Source organism: Neofelis nebulosa, chromosome 5 (genome assembly GCF_028018385.1).
Source record: "Neofelis nebulosa isolate mNeoNeb1 chromosome 5, mNeoNeb1.pri, whole genome shotgun sequence".
Classification (NCBI taxonomy): domain Eukaryota; kingdom Metazoa; phylum Chordata; class Mammalia; order Carnivora; family Felidae; genus Neofelis; species Neofelis nebulosa.
The window spans coordinates 5,532,781-5,550,052 of record NC_080786.1 but is presented as its reverse complement, the minus strand read 5'-3'; the positions used below and the strand labels follow the sequence as shown (position 1 = coordinate 5,550,052).

Here is a 17,272-nt window from a genome sequence, read left to right as displayed (position 1 = left end):
TATTCGAGCCCCATGTAGGGCTCTGTGCTGACAGCTCAGAGCCTGGAGCCTGCTTCACGTTCTGTGTCTCCCTCTCTCTCTGCCCCTCCCCCACTCGCGCTCTGTCTCAAAAATAAACAAACTTTAAAAAAAATATTTTTTTTTAATAAAAAACGTACCTAGCACCGTGCTTGGTACAAAGTAGGTGTTCAGTGAAACATAAGAATGTTCGACATAGGCCAAACACCCTCGCACCCAACTCACCCCCGCTCCCCCTCTTGGCAGAACTCCCAGGAGCTCCTCAGAACCTGGAATTCATTTAGACCCTTAGCTGAGGTCACAGAAATCCAGGAATGGCTGGGACACTTTCGCCACTAGCGGTGGACTGCAAAAGTAGTCACAATTCGCCATCCCTCCCGTATCCACGCCTTTCTTCCTGGTACCTCGCAGCTTCTCCCATCAGGAGGTAGAGTCTGTCTCCCCCTCTTGAATGCGGGCAGGCCCCGGAACTTGCCTCGGCCAGCACCATGTGACCGAGGGGGTGGTGTGAGTTCCCACCTCGGGCTTCAGGAGACCGCGCGTGCCTCTGATTCCTCCCTCGGCACCTTGCCCGGCGCATGTACAAGCCCAGGCTGCGGGAGCACGAAAGACACAGGGAGATGGGCCGTCTCACCTGAAGCCATCCTAGACCAGCCGGCCCGCCTGCCTGCCCAGAAGCTGAGAGCAGACGCGTGAGGGAGCCCAGTGAGAGAAGAACCATCCCGCTGAACCCCGCCGAAACCGCCAACTACAGACTCAGTGGTTTCAACCAGAGTTTGAGGGTGATTTGTGACGCAGCAACACTGTGGAAGCAGAAAAGAGATACAGCATCAAGGCAGGACACGCTACTTCTGAAGGGACGTTATGGCCACCCAGGGCCGCACACTTTTACTGAGGGCCCTGATATGGGAAAGGCAGGGTGGGGTGGCAGATTCAGCCCCGAAGAATGTGGCGTCTCCTCTCCAGCTCTGTGACCTCGGGCAAAGCCCCCTGACCACCCCGGCCCTCCCTCATCTTTAAAAGATAATACGGGGCGCCTGGGTGGCGCAGTCGGTTAAGCGTCCGACTTCAGCCAGGTCACGATCTCGCGGTCCGTGAGTTCGAGCCCCGCGTCAGGCTCTGGGCTGATGGCTCGGAGCCTGGAGCCTGTTTCCAATTCTGTGTGTCTCCCTCTCTCTCTGCCCCTTCCCCGTTCATGCTCTGTCTCTCTCTGTCCCAAAAATAAATAAAAAACGTTGAAAAAAAAAATTTTTTTTTAAAAAATAAAAGATAATACAGGGGCTCCGGGGTGGCTCAGTTGGTTGAGCAACCGACTCTTGGTTTCAGCTCAGGTCATGATCTTATGGTTCAGGGGCTTAAGCCCCATGCTGGGCTCTGCACTGTCAGTGTGGAAACTTCTTTACATTCTCTCTCTCTCTCTCTCTCTCTCTCTCTCTCTCTCTCCCCCTCCCTCCCTCTCTTTTGCCCATCACCGGCTTGTGCTCGTCCTCTTTCTCAAAATAAATAAATAGACATTTAAAATTTTTTAATTAAAAAGAACAAAAATAAAAGATAATAAAAACACACAGTCCCCTTCCCAGTGCAGCAGGGAGGCACGAAAAGAAATGGCAAGTGTTGGGGGTGGGGTGCATCCAGGATGGCCTGACTTTTGAGAATGGGGTAGGAGTTTTCATCTGCCAAGGCCAAGAGCAGACAGCAATGCTCCCAGAAAAAGCATCAGGGCACTTTTCCTTCCTCCTTTGGAAATGGATACCTTGGACAGGGACTCGGTGAGGGAGGGGACAGCAGCAAGCCTGACCCTGGGAACAGCCAGACAGGCATTGAGTCAGGCCCACCTGGGTTCAAATCACAAGCCTGCCATTTACTTGCTGGATAACCTCGGATCTGGCTTTTGCACCTCAGCCGCAGCTCCCACTGCAACAGAGTAACCGTGAGCACAGCACCCTTGGCACATAGAGTACTCATAAAAGGCTGGCAATAATCCAGCTCAGAAAATGCTAAGTCTGAGAATGAAACAGGTGACTTCATGCCCAACTGGGGAAGAGCAGAAACACAGGCAGGGTCCCCCCCCCCCCCACACCGCTTGGAGAGGCATCAGCCTGCTGGTCACCCTGGCAGGGAGTGAAGGGCCCTCAGAGCCTGCCGCCCTGCCCTGGCCGGGGCCTCGGATCTTGGCAGATGCACTGAGAAGCAGCAGCTGGAGAAGGAAGCATGGTGAAAGGGCCAATGTTTTCCTTCCCCACCTAAGAGCATCAAGGACACATTAAAATCCAAGAGAGGAAAGCTACAGACATCACGGAGATGAGTAAAAGCCGTGCGTGAGGTCTTCCTGGTAGTTTCTCGTGATGATTTTCTTCTCCAAGAACAATACTTTTATTTTTTGCTAGAATTCTCACCACCCCCTCCCAGACTTATGTGGAGCCCAGGATGGGGGCCAGAGCTCCCCATACCAGGGGCGGCCTCCCACCTGCTGAGAGAAGAAAGCAGCCTGCAGAGCCCTGGGATGGACAGTCCCACGGGTCTCCAAGTAAAGGAGCCATCTCAGGGCCTTTCTGGAAGCAGACAGCATGTAAATGAATACACAGAAATGCAGATTTACGTAGAGCATGACCACAATTTTAGAGACCACACATAATGAGGGGTGCGTCTTAACACAAGACTATCTCATTCATTTCTGTATTGAGTATTGACACTCAGATCGTGATAAATGAATAAAGGATTCAACAAATGTACCAGAAGCAAACTCTTTTAGCATCTAAAGTCAGGATAAAGATGACCATTCGTTCCACAAGTCAAATCAAAGTAACAAAAAGAGTAACTACCAGTGTTGATCGAGGGTGTCCTACAAAGTAACAATAGGGTAAGTACTTACCCAGGGTTTCCTTTGTGCTGGAGGCTGTGTTCCAGGCTCTGCAGAGATCATCTCATTTAATGCACTCAACAATGTGGGGAGAGAAACGCTTTATTATTACTCTTTTCCAAAGAGCTCAACAAGGACTCGAACACCCGAAGGGACTGACGGTCCTACAAACGTCTCCGAGGCTAAAATAGCCAGCCGGGGGCAGGGCTGACCTTGAAGCCCACCCTCGTGGCCACCAGGCACTTGGGCATCTCAGAAGCCCCCCTTTCATGGCCTGGAAACCATGGGTTTGGCTGTTGCTGGGGAATCAGGGGCCACAATGAAGGCAGAGCCAGGAAGAACCCCGCTCCCTGTGCCTGGGACATTCGCTCTGGAGGCGCCATCCTGGTGGGTAAGAGGTGCAGTCCCGCCTTTAGAAGACCCTGCACCACGCCAGTTTCGCTCCAGGGGGTGTGCACCCCGCAGCGCTGGAACACCACACATCCAGGACAGGGTAGGAGAGGCCACCTGGGCTCCAACGTACCAAGGGATGTGCGGAAATGGAGAAGGTTGGCTTTGTGTTTGTTATCTTCAGGTTCTGGGGGACACAAGTCATCCTGTCTCGCGTGTCGGCCACTCATGCAGAAAGTCAGTGTGGGTTTCTTCAATAAAGTTATAAATCCAGGGGTGAGTCCTAAACGCTGGTTGCCATGGCTACCTTTCCTAGCTCCTCTCCAAACTAAGCTGCTTAAATGGAGATAGAAGGTAACAAACTCAGCCCAGGGAGATTAGGATGAATACATGGAATAGTCCAGAATGTGCCATCTTTCCTAAGACACTTCTTACCTTCACACAGACTTGGGGTGACAGCAGGCCTACAAATGTCCCTGGCAGAATCACTGGGTCCCTGTTTAACCCAGTGATCAAGCATCTCTGGAAAACAGAACCCCCAGAATCCCTCCACCTGTGCCCAGTGGATCATGAATACGTACCCCAAAGGATGTCACAGGGAAGTTACCACTGCTATAATTCCAACCACTTTTCCAGAAAAGCCGGGAAGGAAAGAACCTTACGAGACAGATGCTTGGATGCCTTGAAGCCCCAAACTTAGACTGCTGACTCTGTGAGAGGCATAAGCACACTCCCAAGCCTACCACTTTGGCCAGGTGACCTGGGCAAGCAACACCTCTGTGTTTGTTTTCTCCTTCGTGATGGGGGCTGGAATGACAACCAGCCGACACTTGGGAACATTCAACGAGCTAGAGCACATAAAGCACGTAGAACAGCACTCAACACCTGCTAAGGACTCAGTAAGTGCATAGCTGCGGCCACCATGTTGTTTCTGCTGGAAACTGAAACTCACAGCATGAGTCCCTTCTAACGTTCCCCCACAAAGCACAAACTGGGGACCCAGTGAGGCTGTAGTTTCAAAGACTCCAGATCTTTCCCAATCTTGGATTCACTTTCCAAGGTTCTGTCAAAAAGGAAGGTCCTGATAAAACACTTTCTTCTGCTTTGGTTGGTCACCAACCCACTTGGCTTCATGGTTTGTGGTTTGTGAAGTCCCAGGAAGGAAGTGCTGCTGCTCCCTCTGGTCGGGAGCTCATCAGCTGCCCGATGGCTCAAGGTAATGGGGGAGGGGGGGGTCTCTCTCTCCTCCATCCCTCACCTGTGACTTCTCTGAAGTCAGGAAGAGGTGCCCTGTGTGAAAGTTGGCAGCTAGAATGCTCTAGAGTCTGCTTCAGGCCAGATTTCTAATGTCCCCCGTGCTGACCCAGTGCAATAAGGCACAGATAATCCCCAGCCACAACTGCTGGCCAAGGAGCACATCTCCTGCCTTCCTAACACAGCAATCCACAAATGATGGGTTCCGTGGCCACCATGGAGGTGTGCATCCCCTGTGCCACCTCGTGCCATTCAGCTGCAAGTCAGCCGGCAGTCCCCACTGGCAGCCCCTTCAGGAAGGCCACAGCAATCAAGCCGAGGCCACACTCCGCCCAGGGGGCAGCAGCCAGTGACTGATTATGACGATCACAGTTGCGGCAGGGGGGGGGGGGGGGGGGCGGGGGGGGAGGTGCGTCCTGTTAAGTTGGTGGACATCTTAATCAGGTCAACAGCACAGTCTGAGGCTCTCTCTGCCCGGTCTTGCTCCTCCCCAGGCCTTGTCCCCCCACCTAACACGTCCCTTGCACTCCTACCTCTGCCTTAGCATCTGCTCCCAGAGGACGCACACTGACAATGTGCGTTGATCACCGAGGCTGGGGCAGGCTTCGGACAAGGCGTGAACCCTAAGCTCCAGTTGTCTGACTGGCACACTGGAAACCACTAGCCAGGCGGTCCCAAAGATTCAAGTAAAGACTATCATGCCTATGAGAGCGTTTGATCTCTTGGAGATAGATGCCCAGCAGATAATATCTGATCGAATCGCTGATTTTTATTTCTTAAAGTTACAGGCTGCTCCCTTGATTTCTGAGAGCGACACAGAGACTGTTTTCTAATACACATGAAAACATGTTCCCTAGACAAATCACAGTAAAAGCTATCAGAGAAAGACCATTTCCGGACATCAGCGGGGAATCAGAGCTGGCCGGGGCCCAGTTCTTCACACCCTCACACCCAGAGCTGTTAGTGACTAGCTGAGAAAAGTCATCTTCTTGTCTCTGAAGTTTCTCCCCCGGGCAAGACAGCTGCCTCAGACCGGCGGCCAGCAATCAGCACTAGCTCTGCAAACAGCACCCTTGCCAGCTTCCCCAGATCTCCAGGGAAACGCCCCGGAAACCCCAAGAGACACTTTCTGGGTCCCCTTAGAACTTGGGCCTCGGGGCGCCTGGATGGCGCAGTCAGTTAAGCGTCCGACTTCAGCCAGGTCAGGATCTCGCGGTCCGTGAGTTCGAGCCCTGCGTCAGGCTCTGGGCTGATGGCTCGGAGCCTGGAGCCTGTTTCCGATTCTGTGTCTCCCTCTCTCTCTGCCCCTCCCCCGTTCATGCTCTGTCTCTCTCTGTCCCAAAAATAAATAAAAAACGTTGAAAAAAAAAAATTAAAAAAAAAAAAAAAAAAAAGAACTTGGGCCTCACACACGCACCGCGCCTTCCTGAGAGCATGAGAAGCGGGCTCTTCGGGGCAGTAAGACCCAGGAATAAGGTCTGAAAATGCTACATCGAGAAAAGCCAGATGGGGAAGCGGACCCACACTCCCACCTGAGGGCCTGGCGTGAGACAGCAAAGACCTCCATCACACGGGGTTCGAGAAGGCCCGGCTGCCACTGCCATTTCTGGGTGTCTCCTCACAAAGATGGGGTGCAGCAGGGCCCGTGATGCCACGGTCCCCCTTCTCAAGGTTCTACCTTCACAAGGGTCTCCCCTCTGCCCGTCGGAACAACTGTGCCTCTCTCCCATCAGAGCCCGTAGCCTACATTTTGCCTGGGTTGCTAGAACCGCATGATCTCCTCACCCATCAGACAGTGGGTGGAGTTTTCGTTCTTGAATCCCTCCGCCTTAGCACTCCAGTGTTTGACCAGGGAAAAGACAAAGAAGTCAGCCTCCCTGGCTGTCCAATGCTAATTCTGAGTTAGGTTTAAGCACCCACACTTGTTTTGACACACAAACCCTCCAAGGGTTGATTTTTTCCTTTTTCTCATGTTGCCTGTCGATCTTTGTCTAGCCCTTTAAGACTTAATTTGTTGCTCTAAACCGGCACTATCCAGAACTTTCTGCCACGGGGCGCCTGGGTGGCTCCGTCTATTAAGCCTCCGGCTCTTGATTTTGGCTCCAGTCATGATCTCACGGTTCCTGCGATTGGGCCCCAAGTTGGGCTCTACACCGACATTGTGGAGCCGGCTTGGGATTCTCTCTCTCTCTCTCTCTCTCTCTCTCTCTCTCTCTGCCCCTCCCCTGCTTGTTCTCTCTCTCTCTCTCAAAATAAACTTAAAAAACAAAAACAACAACCTTTCTGCTCTAAGTGTTCCGTGTACTGTCCAGTCCCACAGCCACTAGCCACATGTGGATACTGAGCACTTGAAACGTGGCTAGTGTACCTGAGAAAGGGAATTCTTAATTTTGTTTGGTCGTAATTAATTTTAATTTAAATAGCAATACACCTGGCCAATGGTAACGGCATTGGCAATGCAGCCGAACTGTCTTCGCTTGTTCATTTCATTCTCAACCTTAATGCACACTGAGAATGTTGTGTTCTCCTTGGCTCTGAATTACCTCCTATTCCTCACTGAATGCTCTTCTGACAACCTTAACAAAGCAGAAAGCCGGCGTGTCTTCCATTTCCGAGCACTTGCTCTGTGCCTGAGCACAGCCGTCTTGATGTGTCCCGGGAGATGGGGCAGGAAGCGCGTCACCAGAAAGGAAGCCAATGCACCCAACCACCTCGGACTCCAGGGCGTCTGGGGCACAGAGGAAGGAGGGCAGGGGAGGGGTGTGAAAGAAACCCACTCTGGGGGCTGGACGCCAGCCGGGGCTGCATTTATTTATATCACAGGGCGTTACAGTCGTCTGCCCTGCAGCTGAAGAACCGGTACATGTCTAAGGGAAGGGGACAGAAATCGGCTTTGTCCATGTTCCCTGGCAGTTACTACTGTGGCTCAAAGGGTGCAAGGAGACCCCGGGCACGGGGGCGGGGGGACAGGAGGGGAAGCTGGCTCTGGCAGGCAGACACCCTCGGAGTGTTGTCGGAAAGGAGGAAACTGAGTCATTTGCATGTTTGCATCCAAACAGATACAAATGACATCTGCAGCGCTGTCCAGGATATCCTGGTCCACCTGGCCATGGGGACAACCGTCACTGCCTAGAGCACGGCCACAGAGGGACCGTTCAAGCCAAACACTTGGAGAGGTGCTGGGTCTGGGGCTCTGCTCTCAATGCAGTATGACTGCAGAAGCCGTGTTCAAGCCTCCAGGCTTAGAAAAGCAAGGTTATTACCCCCATCTGTTACAGAAATCGTGACAATTTTGGCTTAAAAAGAAAAGAACTGACAGGTATGCTGGGTTATGGGGTTCGGGAACAAATGCGAGCTCTGCTGGCAGGAGCATACGAGAGCACTGTGACCCGCGCCCCGGTCCGCCAACACCAAAGACCCTCAGCTCTGCCACTTGCAAAGCCCATGCTGGCTCCGGTGGCCGGGCTGTCCCCCCGTGTTCTCCAGCACATTCTTCCTGCTCCTCTGCCCTACTCCCAACAAATCCTTCTACCTGAACAAAGGTGTTTAATTAGCATGAAGCCGACTTATTAAACCATTGATACTGAATTCGGAGGCTAAGGAGTAATTTCTTTTTTTTTTTTTTTCAACTTTTTTTTTTTTTTTTTTTTTTTTTATTTATTTTTGGGACAGAGAGAGACAGAGCATGAACGGGGGAGGGGCAGAGAGAGAGGGAGACACAGAATCAGAAACAGGCTCCAGGCTCCGAGCCATCAGCCCAGAGCCTGACGCGGGGCTCGAACTCACGGACCGCGAGATCGTGACCTGGCTGAAGTCGGACGCTTAACCGACTGCGCCACCCAGGCGCCCCTAAGGAGTAATTTCTTAAGAAAGGCACCAGACCCAGCCATTCTACGCCCAGGAATTTATTCAAAGGAAATAATTAAGGATGTCCGCAAGGCTTTAGTTACAAGGATGTTTACCCCTGCTGTTGTTTATAATTGTGAAGAATTGGAAACAACCTACATGTCCCTCAGGCAAGGCTAAAAGATCCAGGGTCCTGGGACTGCCTGGTAGGAAGAGACGAACAACCAGTCGCTAAGTCAATCAACCAACCACACAGCTACAAGTTCAGATAGAGAGGTAGGGTAGATCCAGATTCCACAGGGCCCGAATCATGTAAATTTAGGGTGACCACCTTTAAGAAAATACAAAACAAAATTAGCTACAGGGGCTCGGTGGGGGCCCATGTGAGTGAGGGGCCTTTGGTGGAAGTGTCATCAGCCTCACGGCAAGTCTAGTCTCTAGAGAAAAGGAGAAAGGAGGCAATGCTGGAAGTCTGTTGCTTCAAGAGCTGCGGCTTACAAAGTCTGGGCAGCATAATCAGCTGAGAATAACGTTCAAGGCCTAAGACAAAGAATACTGGGAGGAAAGCAGAAGAGAGAAAAGGATAAGGAGGAAAGTAGTTGGAAAAGGCAGCAAGAGGACAGATATCAAGGACATAGCCAAACGAAGATAAAATTAAGACAATGTGAGGCAAAAACGGAAAAAGAAATTTTGCTTGAAAGAGATTTCCGTAGAGTCTAGTTGCTACCTGAGAAACTATAGGGACAAGCCCTCCCATGGAAAGAACAGCACGCTCCTGTCAGAAGCGGAGAGCGCGCTTCTGAGAGCAGGAGCCTGGCTGTTGATGGGTTCCTTAGGACCCCAGGCATACCTGCCCCACGGCCATACACCAGCATTACCTTCCAGTTTCACACCTCGGGTCTGCCCTGTACTCCGGGTGCCAAGTTGAAAGCCAGCCCGTCATTTCCTGCAACTGCCCTATCCCAGTCCCACAGCTTTTCCTCATGCCCTTTTTGAAACAAAGCAGGTCAAACCTGCTCTTGCCTCCCCTGCCCCCAATTGTTCCCCAGCCAGGGCAGCTTTGACCTGCGGCCCCTCCAAAGCCAGGTGATTGAGTCCTGGCACTTCTCCCTTGAGCTGAGCCATTGAAGAGTCCGGAGGAGAACAAGCCTGTGCACCTACAGATCCAGCTACAGATCCGACACAGTGCACAGCTCTCCTGCCTGCCTTTCCTCAGGAGCCCCCCACCCACAGAAGCCCTTCGATTCCTGACAGCACTCCCCACATACTTTGTGCCAAGGTCACACGGTCCAGGAGCCCAGCCTGGGATTCTGGGATGCGTTCTCCCACTGCTCCTGCCGCATTCTCTACCAAATCCAAAGCCCACAGTGGACTCTCAGAGTGCAGGACATGGAAAAGGTGTGCAGCCCGCTTTACTCGAAAAAAAGGACTTGGCGGGGCACCCAGGGGGCTCAGTCGGTTAAGCGTCCCACTCTTGATTTCGGCTCAGGTTATGACCTCACAGTCTGTGAGCTCGAGCCCTGCATCAGGCTTCGCACACTGACAGTGCAGAGGCTGCTTGGGATTCTCTTTCTCTCTCTCTCTCTCTCTCTCTCTCTCTCTCTCTCTCTCTCTCTCCCCCTTCCCTGCTTGCTTGCCCGCTCTTCTCAAAATAAAAATAAAAATATTTAAAAGGCGTATTTGGCAAGTGCAGGAAAAGATAGTCTGGCCTTAAATTCAGCAACTGGGGTAAACGGTGGGGAAGGAGTCATAGAACTGGACAGGGGCTACGCGGGACTTTAAAAACCGGGTCTCCTGGAGGCAGTTCTCTTAAACAACATGACTTTTAATGGGCTGACTGGTCACGGAGTCCTCCCTTTTCCAGGAATGCTTGAGGACTCAGATCTACAAATCCACCCTCTTGGGTCAGCCTCTGTCCAATTCGGAGCAGGAACTCTCCCACAGAGCTGCATGCTGGGAGCACACATTACTGACCGCGCCTTCCTAACCTGCAACCCCGAAGGACACTCGCACTGGTGACCACACAATAAAACCAACCCCACACTAGCTGTCCCAGGGCCCCCACTGGGACATGACCTTGAACAGGGGAACTGTCCACCGCCTAGCTCTCCGATGAAGAGGTAATGACCCTTGTGTGCCGTTGCAGTCCCCGCCAGGAAAAGGTCAAGGAAGGACCAACCTCGCCTCCGCGCTTCTCGGGGGCTGGGCGCTCAAGCTCTGCGCCCCTTAGCTGATGGCACTTAGCGCGGAGAGCCCTTAGGGGGCAGCTGGACTCCTTGACCTCTGCAGAACCACATCCTTTCTCCCAAGACTTAAGGTGCTTGTCTCCAGGTCAGATGACCCGGGTGAAATGAGGCCCAGGCTGCCCCAGAAATCACCCACCAGCATCCCGGACCCTCTCAGCTCGCGTCCTCGGAGAGCCTTGCAAGGAAGGATGGGGCCCCTCGGGCTCCCACTCACGTCTGGGGAGCCCCCACGCCCTCCCTGCACACGCACAGCCCGCCCCTCTCACGTCCCGGGTTACCGCGCTTCCTCGGCGCCGCGCACCGGAGCGGCTGGAAGCCGGGGAGCGGTGGGTGGGGTGTCACCAAGAGCTCCCTGAAACCGAGGGGTCTGCGTCTCGAGTGCCCGGTGTCCCGGGGCGTTCGCCTGGAGGTTGGGGGGTGGGGGGGGAAGGCTCGGGGACAGAGGGGACGAGTTACTTCGCGAGCGGGCGTTCCCGCTCCGCCGGCTAGGAGGCCGAGGGGGGACCGCCCGCGCGGTCTGTCCCCGCGCACGCCGGGCTGGGACCGCGGGCAGCGCCGGCCCGGCCGCCTCCAGCCCCGGGCGCCCACCGCGACGGCGGCGGGACCGGAGCCCGGCGTCCGGCCCTCCCGCCGTCCGCCGCCGGGCTGCGCGCCGCCGAGCCGTTTCTCTCGGGCCCCGGGGAGCGCGGCGCGGGGGCGGCCGGGCCGGGCCGGGGTCGCAACTCACCAGCGCGTGTTGTCGTGGAAGTGCTCCAGCACCGCGTAGCCGAAGAAGGAACCGGCGGGGCCCTGGAAGCGCACGGGGCGCTGCGGGTCGAGGTTGTAGGCGCCCGCGGGGGTCCCCGCGGCCAGCAGCGCCAGGAGCAGCGCGCGGAGCCCCCCGGCGCCCCTCCGCGCCGCCGGGCCGCCCATCCCCGGCCGGCCGCCGCCCTCCGCTGTGCCCCGCGAGCCGGGCGCCGAGCGCGCGGGCGCCGGGGCCGCGGGCTCCGCCGACGGCCGGGGGCTCTGCGCCGGGACGCGGCGCGGGCCCGAGGGCGGGAGGCCGAGCGGGCGCCGCAGGCGAGCGCAGGGGCGGCCCGGAGCGGGCGGCGTCCTCGGGTCCGGCCGAAAGGTCTGCGCGCTCGGCGCGAGCGGTCCCGGGCCGGGCGGCGCTGGGCTGCGGAGAGGCGCGCCCGCGGGGTGGGCGGCCCGGAGGCCGGCGGCGGGACGGCGCACCGGCGCCCTCTGCCGGCCTCCAGCCGCGCCCCCCCCCCCCCCACCGCCCCGCCCCAGCCCCTGCCCCGGGCGCCCCGGCCGGAGAGGGCCCGGCACCCGCTCGGGCACCGCGGCTGCGGCGCCTCCCACCACGCCCTGGGGCCGGACAGCTGCCCCGACGCGGCCCCGCGGCTGCGCGCTCAGCCCCTTCTGCGGGGTCGCGGGGTCGCGGGGTCGCGGGGTCGCGGGGTCGCGGGGTCAGCGGCTCCCTCCGGGTCTCACACCCACAGCGAGGACCAAAGGAAGCCGGGTGACGGGTCGGGCTTCTGCTCCGGCCCCGCCCGTCTGCTGTCCCTCGCCGGGGCTGTGAGTCCACCTGAGGAACAGAGGCGCTCCACCGGCGCCAGCTGTGCTTTTGGGGGACAACTAGAGCCACGTGGGGGTGAGCGAGGGCCTGCCCTTCCCACTACCCTCACCTGGCCCCCTGCACCGGCGATCCCTTGGTGTGGTCTCGGCCGCAGCAACAGCCACGACACCCGGGAACCTGCCAGAAATGCGCGTCCGCAGTCCCACTCCAGGGTAGGGGCCCAGCTGGGGGCGGGCAGGGGTAATGGTGATAAAATGCACAGGGTATAAAACCTACTGTCTCAAGCATCTTGAGTGTAAGTTTCGTGGCGTTGAGAACATTGACACTGTGGTGCAGCCGCCGCCGCCAGTCTCTACAACTTTTCCGTCTGGCAAAGCTGAGACTCTACATGCATGAAACCCTAACTCCCCAACCCCCTCCCCCCCCCCCCCCCCCCCCGAGCCCTTGGCAATCACCATTCTCCTCCCCATCGGTGAATTTCACTGCTGGAGGTACCTCATGTGAGTGGAATCATCTGTGGCTGCCTTACTCGCTCCACTTAGCATGATGCCCTCAAGGTTCATCCGGGTTGTAGCAGATATCAGTATTTGCTTCCTTTTTAAGGCTGAATAATAGTGTATGTAACATGTGTTCCTTATCTGTTGATCCCTTGATGGGGACTTGGGTTGGTTCCACCTTTTGGCTATTGTGAATATGCGACTAACACAGCTGTGCATGTAAGGGTACGGTTATCTTTTCGGGGTAACTGCCTTCGGGTCTTTAGGGGGTCTGCCCAGAACAAGATTGCTGGATCCTATGGTAGTTCTGTTTTTAATTTTTTGAGGAACAACCATGTTTTCTGCAAGAGCCACACCATTTTACATCCCACAGACAGGGCACAGAATTCCAGTTTCTCTACATGTTCTTAATGAACACTTTTATTTTCCGGGGGGGGGGGGGTGGATTTTTTTATTTTTATATGTAGTAACCTAATGGGTGTGACGTGGTATCTCCCTCTGGCTTTGATTTTCGTTTCCCCAAGGATTAGTGATGTTGAGCGTCTTTTCATGGGCTTATTGGCCATTTGTATATCTTATGAACAAATGTCTGTTCAAAAGGACTGTGTTTAACAGTCTGTGGTTCTGATACATGCTCAAGTTTGAGAATCGATACCACATCTATATTGACGCACTTCCCTTTCCCTCGAGCCACTATGCCCTGCGAGTCAGTAGAAAGCAGAACTCACCGCCTACTTGTTGCATGAACCCATGTTCCAAAACCAGCCCTAAGTTCCAATACAGGCTCCCCAAGGGGAAAAAAAAAATGAGAACTCTGCCTCCTTGACCACCTGCTCCCAGCTGCTTGCACACATATCAGAAGAGACCCATGGTCCCAGAAGCCCCAATGACCGTAGGAAAGAGTGAGAGGAAAGAAAGGAACAGCACCCTTTACTGAGCACTTACTACCTGCCAAGTACCTTACACATCGTATTTTATTCAATTCTCGCAACATCCCTTTAAAATAAGTACTGTTGGGGCGCCTGGGTGGCTCGGTCAGTTGAGTGTCTGACTCTTGATTTCAGCTCAGGTCATGATGTCCCCTTTGCCAGGTGTAGGTAGATGCTTAAACATTGTTGAAAGAAGGAAGTCCTTGAAGGAAAGCAAGCCGAGTAAAAAGATAAAAACCCTTTGGAAGAGACTCTGAAGGAGAGTTTTAACTTTCTCTGAGTTCTGGTTGTGAGGGTGAAAAATGGTCCATTCTACTCTTAGGAAACAAAGCCTAAGTTTCTGTTGACTGCTAGTACCTTCCCAATGTCTATACTTCCCATTTTCCCAACGTAAAGAGCTTGGAATTCTTGGAGCATAAATGTATCTATCTTAAAAAATAAGTAAATAAAACTATGTTGCTCAGTCTCTCTAGCAGATGGGGAGGCCACGTGTCCGTGTCTGGCCAATGAGATACAAATGTACATTGTGGGGGGTGGGGCTTCTGGAAAGGATTTTTAAAGGGGAGCCGACTCGGCTGAGCTGTGACTCTCCCCCTGTGTCCTTCCCTCTCTTGCCCACACTACAGACAGAGGTCATGCCCGGAGACTGCAGCAGCCATCATGAAGGCTACCTCAAAGTAATTGCAGGGACCCCAGTTCCAGCATCCTGCCGCGGCCACACTTGACCTGGGCTGCCTTCCTTGGGATTTCTTATCACATAAGGAAAAATAAACACCAGTTCATAGGAGCCACTGCTTTGAGGAGTCGGTTATTTGTAGCTAAGCAACTTCTGTGCTAACCCAACACTAGAATGAACAGTTTCTTAGAACAGATGCTCCTAATCTAGGGTTCACACAGTTCTATAGGTAGCTTCAGAGGTCTGAGACCCCTGCAGTTGGCAGAATAATGCCCTCCCACACGAAGATGTCCACATCCTTACCCCTGGAAGCTGTGAATAGGTTACCTAACCTGGCAAGGGGGACTTTGCCAATGTGCTTACAGTTAAAGACTTGAGAGCAAGATTTTCCCAGATTATCTGCACGGACCTCATATATTCATTTGAACCCTTACATGTAGAGAGAACCTTTCTTGGTCGTCAGATAAAAAGATGTGACCGTGAAGGGAGGGGCAGGGTCATGCTTTACAGATGGAGGTAGGAGGTCCATGAACCAAGAGATACAGGCTGGAAGCTGACAAGTTTTGGTGAAAATGGATTGTTCCCCAGAACATCCGAAAGAAATGCAGCCCACTAGCACCTCAAAGATAGTCTGGTCAGATTTCTGACCTCAGAACTCTAAGATAATAATAATTGTGTTGTTTTAAGCTGCTGAGTTTGTGGTAATATGTTATAGCAGCAATAGATACTAATACACCCCCTAAAAAGGGTAGGTGCGGGTATGTGTGTTTCTTAGGGAAAGATCCATAGATTTCAACAAAAATCTTAAAAGGGAAGGTAGCTTTTTTTTTTAATTTTTTAAGGTTTATTTATTTTTGAGAGAAGGAGACAGGGCGTGAGGGGGAGAGGGACAGAGAGAGAAGGGGAGGCACAGAATCCGAAGCAGGCTCCAGGCCCCGAGCTGTCAGCACAGAGCCCGACGCGGGGCTCGAACTCACAAACCGTGAGATCGTGACCTGAGCTGAAGTCGGACTCTCAACCGACTGAGCCACCCAGGTGCCCCAAAGTTTAAACATCCAATTACAAAATAAGTCCTGGCTGGGGTTGTAAAGTACAGCATCGTGACTGTAGTTCGTAATACTGTATGGTATATTTGAAAGCTGCTACGAGAGGGTAAATCTTCAAAATTCTCATCACAGCAAAAAACAATCTGTAACCCTATGTGGATGTTAACTAGACTTACTGTGATGATCGCGTCACAATATAAACAAATATCGAATCATTATGTCATGCACTGGAACTAATATCGTATGTCAATTAGACCTCAATTTAAAAGAAAGGCAAGGTAGTTTTTAGAAGGTTAGAAACTACAGATCTAACTCCCACTGTTTCCAACCCCATAAACCAAACTCTGAAAGTGATATCAGGTGCAGGGCTCAGTCGCTTAAGTGTCTGACTCTTGATTTCGGCTCGGGTCATGATCTCACCGTGTGTGAGCTGGAGCCCTGCTTCAGGCTTTGCGCTGACAGCGTGCAGCCTGCTTGGGATTCTCTCCCCCCTTCTCTCTGCCCCTCCCCTGCTCACACTACAAATAAATAAATAAGATACTGGGTGAAAACTGTAGCATCCCTCCTCGATGTACCAATGCGGCCCAAACTTGGCTGTATACCAGACCCCCAAGGAACCGCTGAAAAATACAGATTTACAACCACCGCTGAGTCAGGTCTGGAGGTGAGGCCCAGGAAGATGTATTTCAAGTCCCTCTCGGAAAACTTACCACGTAGCCAGGTTGAGGAAGCAAGGTCCTACGGGAGATTCAGAATCCTGCATTGCTTTCTTGAACATGTGACACCATGATATGGTAGGAAAAAATAGAATTTGGCCTCAGATGGAGAGGATTTAAATCTCAGGTCTGACCAGCTGTGTAATCCCCAGTAAGTCAACGAAATAGGGAAACGAATAAACATACCTACGCATGGGCTTCTTGGGACGTTATTTTCTAACCGTAAAACTCTAAAAACATTTGTCATCCATACAACCTCACATCAAGAGTGAGCTCAATTTCCTGGTTGCCAGAATGAGCTTTCCTATAGAGACTTGAACTGAAGTATGAGTCTGTAGCATGACTATTGGGGGAGAGAATGTTCCAAACCTGGCCATGTAGAATGCAGATTTGCTTCAAGCCCATGTGCCTTTTGGAAAACAGAACCTCTTGTCCCATTTTCTAAGGGAAGTGACAACCAACTTTTTTTCCTCCCTTTTCAGTCTCTCGCTTCAAGGACTGATCTGGGAAGGTTTTCTGTTAACTCTGGTGGTTGCAAACGGAACAACCTGCACTGTCAGCTTACCTATCGTTAGCCTTTTCCAGAATCTGCCATCAGTTTCTCTAAGGCAAGCTTGACTTCCTCCCAGAGGGGCAGAAAACTGTGGAGAGCATCCTTTTCATAACAATGCAAAAGAAGCGATTGTTTGCACTCCCTCCCTTCCTGCCACACAGCACAGAGGAATAATGTATTGAAATGATTAACTGTCCCAACGGAAACTTGGGTTTCTCCTAACCTTTGAAAAAGTCGGAAGATTTATTGGTCTATTCTCCCCCTTCCTTTCTCTACCAACTTTTTTTTTTCTTATAAATTCAATATTTCCCAACTGCTTAAATACCAGGTCAAAAGTTAAGTACATTTCTAAGGCTTCATACAAGCTGATTGGCTCAGTAATCTCTAGGTTCAGAATATGATTTTTTTCATCCCCAAAACCTTCGATTAGGACAGAAAATACACATAGTTCTTCCAGTTGAAAAGAAAAGTCAAGTGAGTATTTTCAAGCCCTATCTTGATCCCCAACTTTGCCTGGGATCTCTTTTCCTGAACTGTAGCCCTCTGGTCTCTGATGGGAAATACTGATTCCTTCCTGATGGAATGACCCCAACATGACTCTCTAACATCTTCCTCAGCCCCTCCTGGTGAGAGTTCATCTTTCTGGGCACTGAGTGTATATGCCAGCCGGGTGCCGCGGG

The 17,272-nt window shown here is 53.0% G+C and overlaps 1 protein-coding gene across 3 annotated transcripts in view; it reads right to left on the bottom strand.

The window, feature by feature from the left end:
• Window positions 1–11,763, bottom strand: part of ITGA9 (integrin subunit alpha 9) — a 363,974-nt gene extending 352,211 nt beyond the window's left edge. Inside the window, exon 1 of one of the 3 annotated variants that reach the window (XM_058729394.1) lies at window positions 11,342–11,763. In XM_058729394.1, coding sequence (XP_058585377.1) covers window positions 11,342–11,526 — 185 coding nt within the window. In that variant the 5' untranslated portion in view covers window positions 11,527–11,763. The remainder of the gene's footprint in view (window positions 1–11,341) is intronic. The other 2 variants (XM_058729396.1, XM_058729395.1) reach the window with 2 other exon arrangements.
• Between the last annotated feature and the right edge of the window lie 5,509 nt (window positions 11,764–17,272).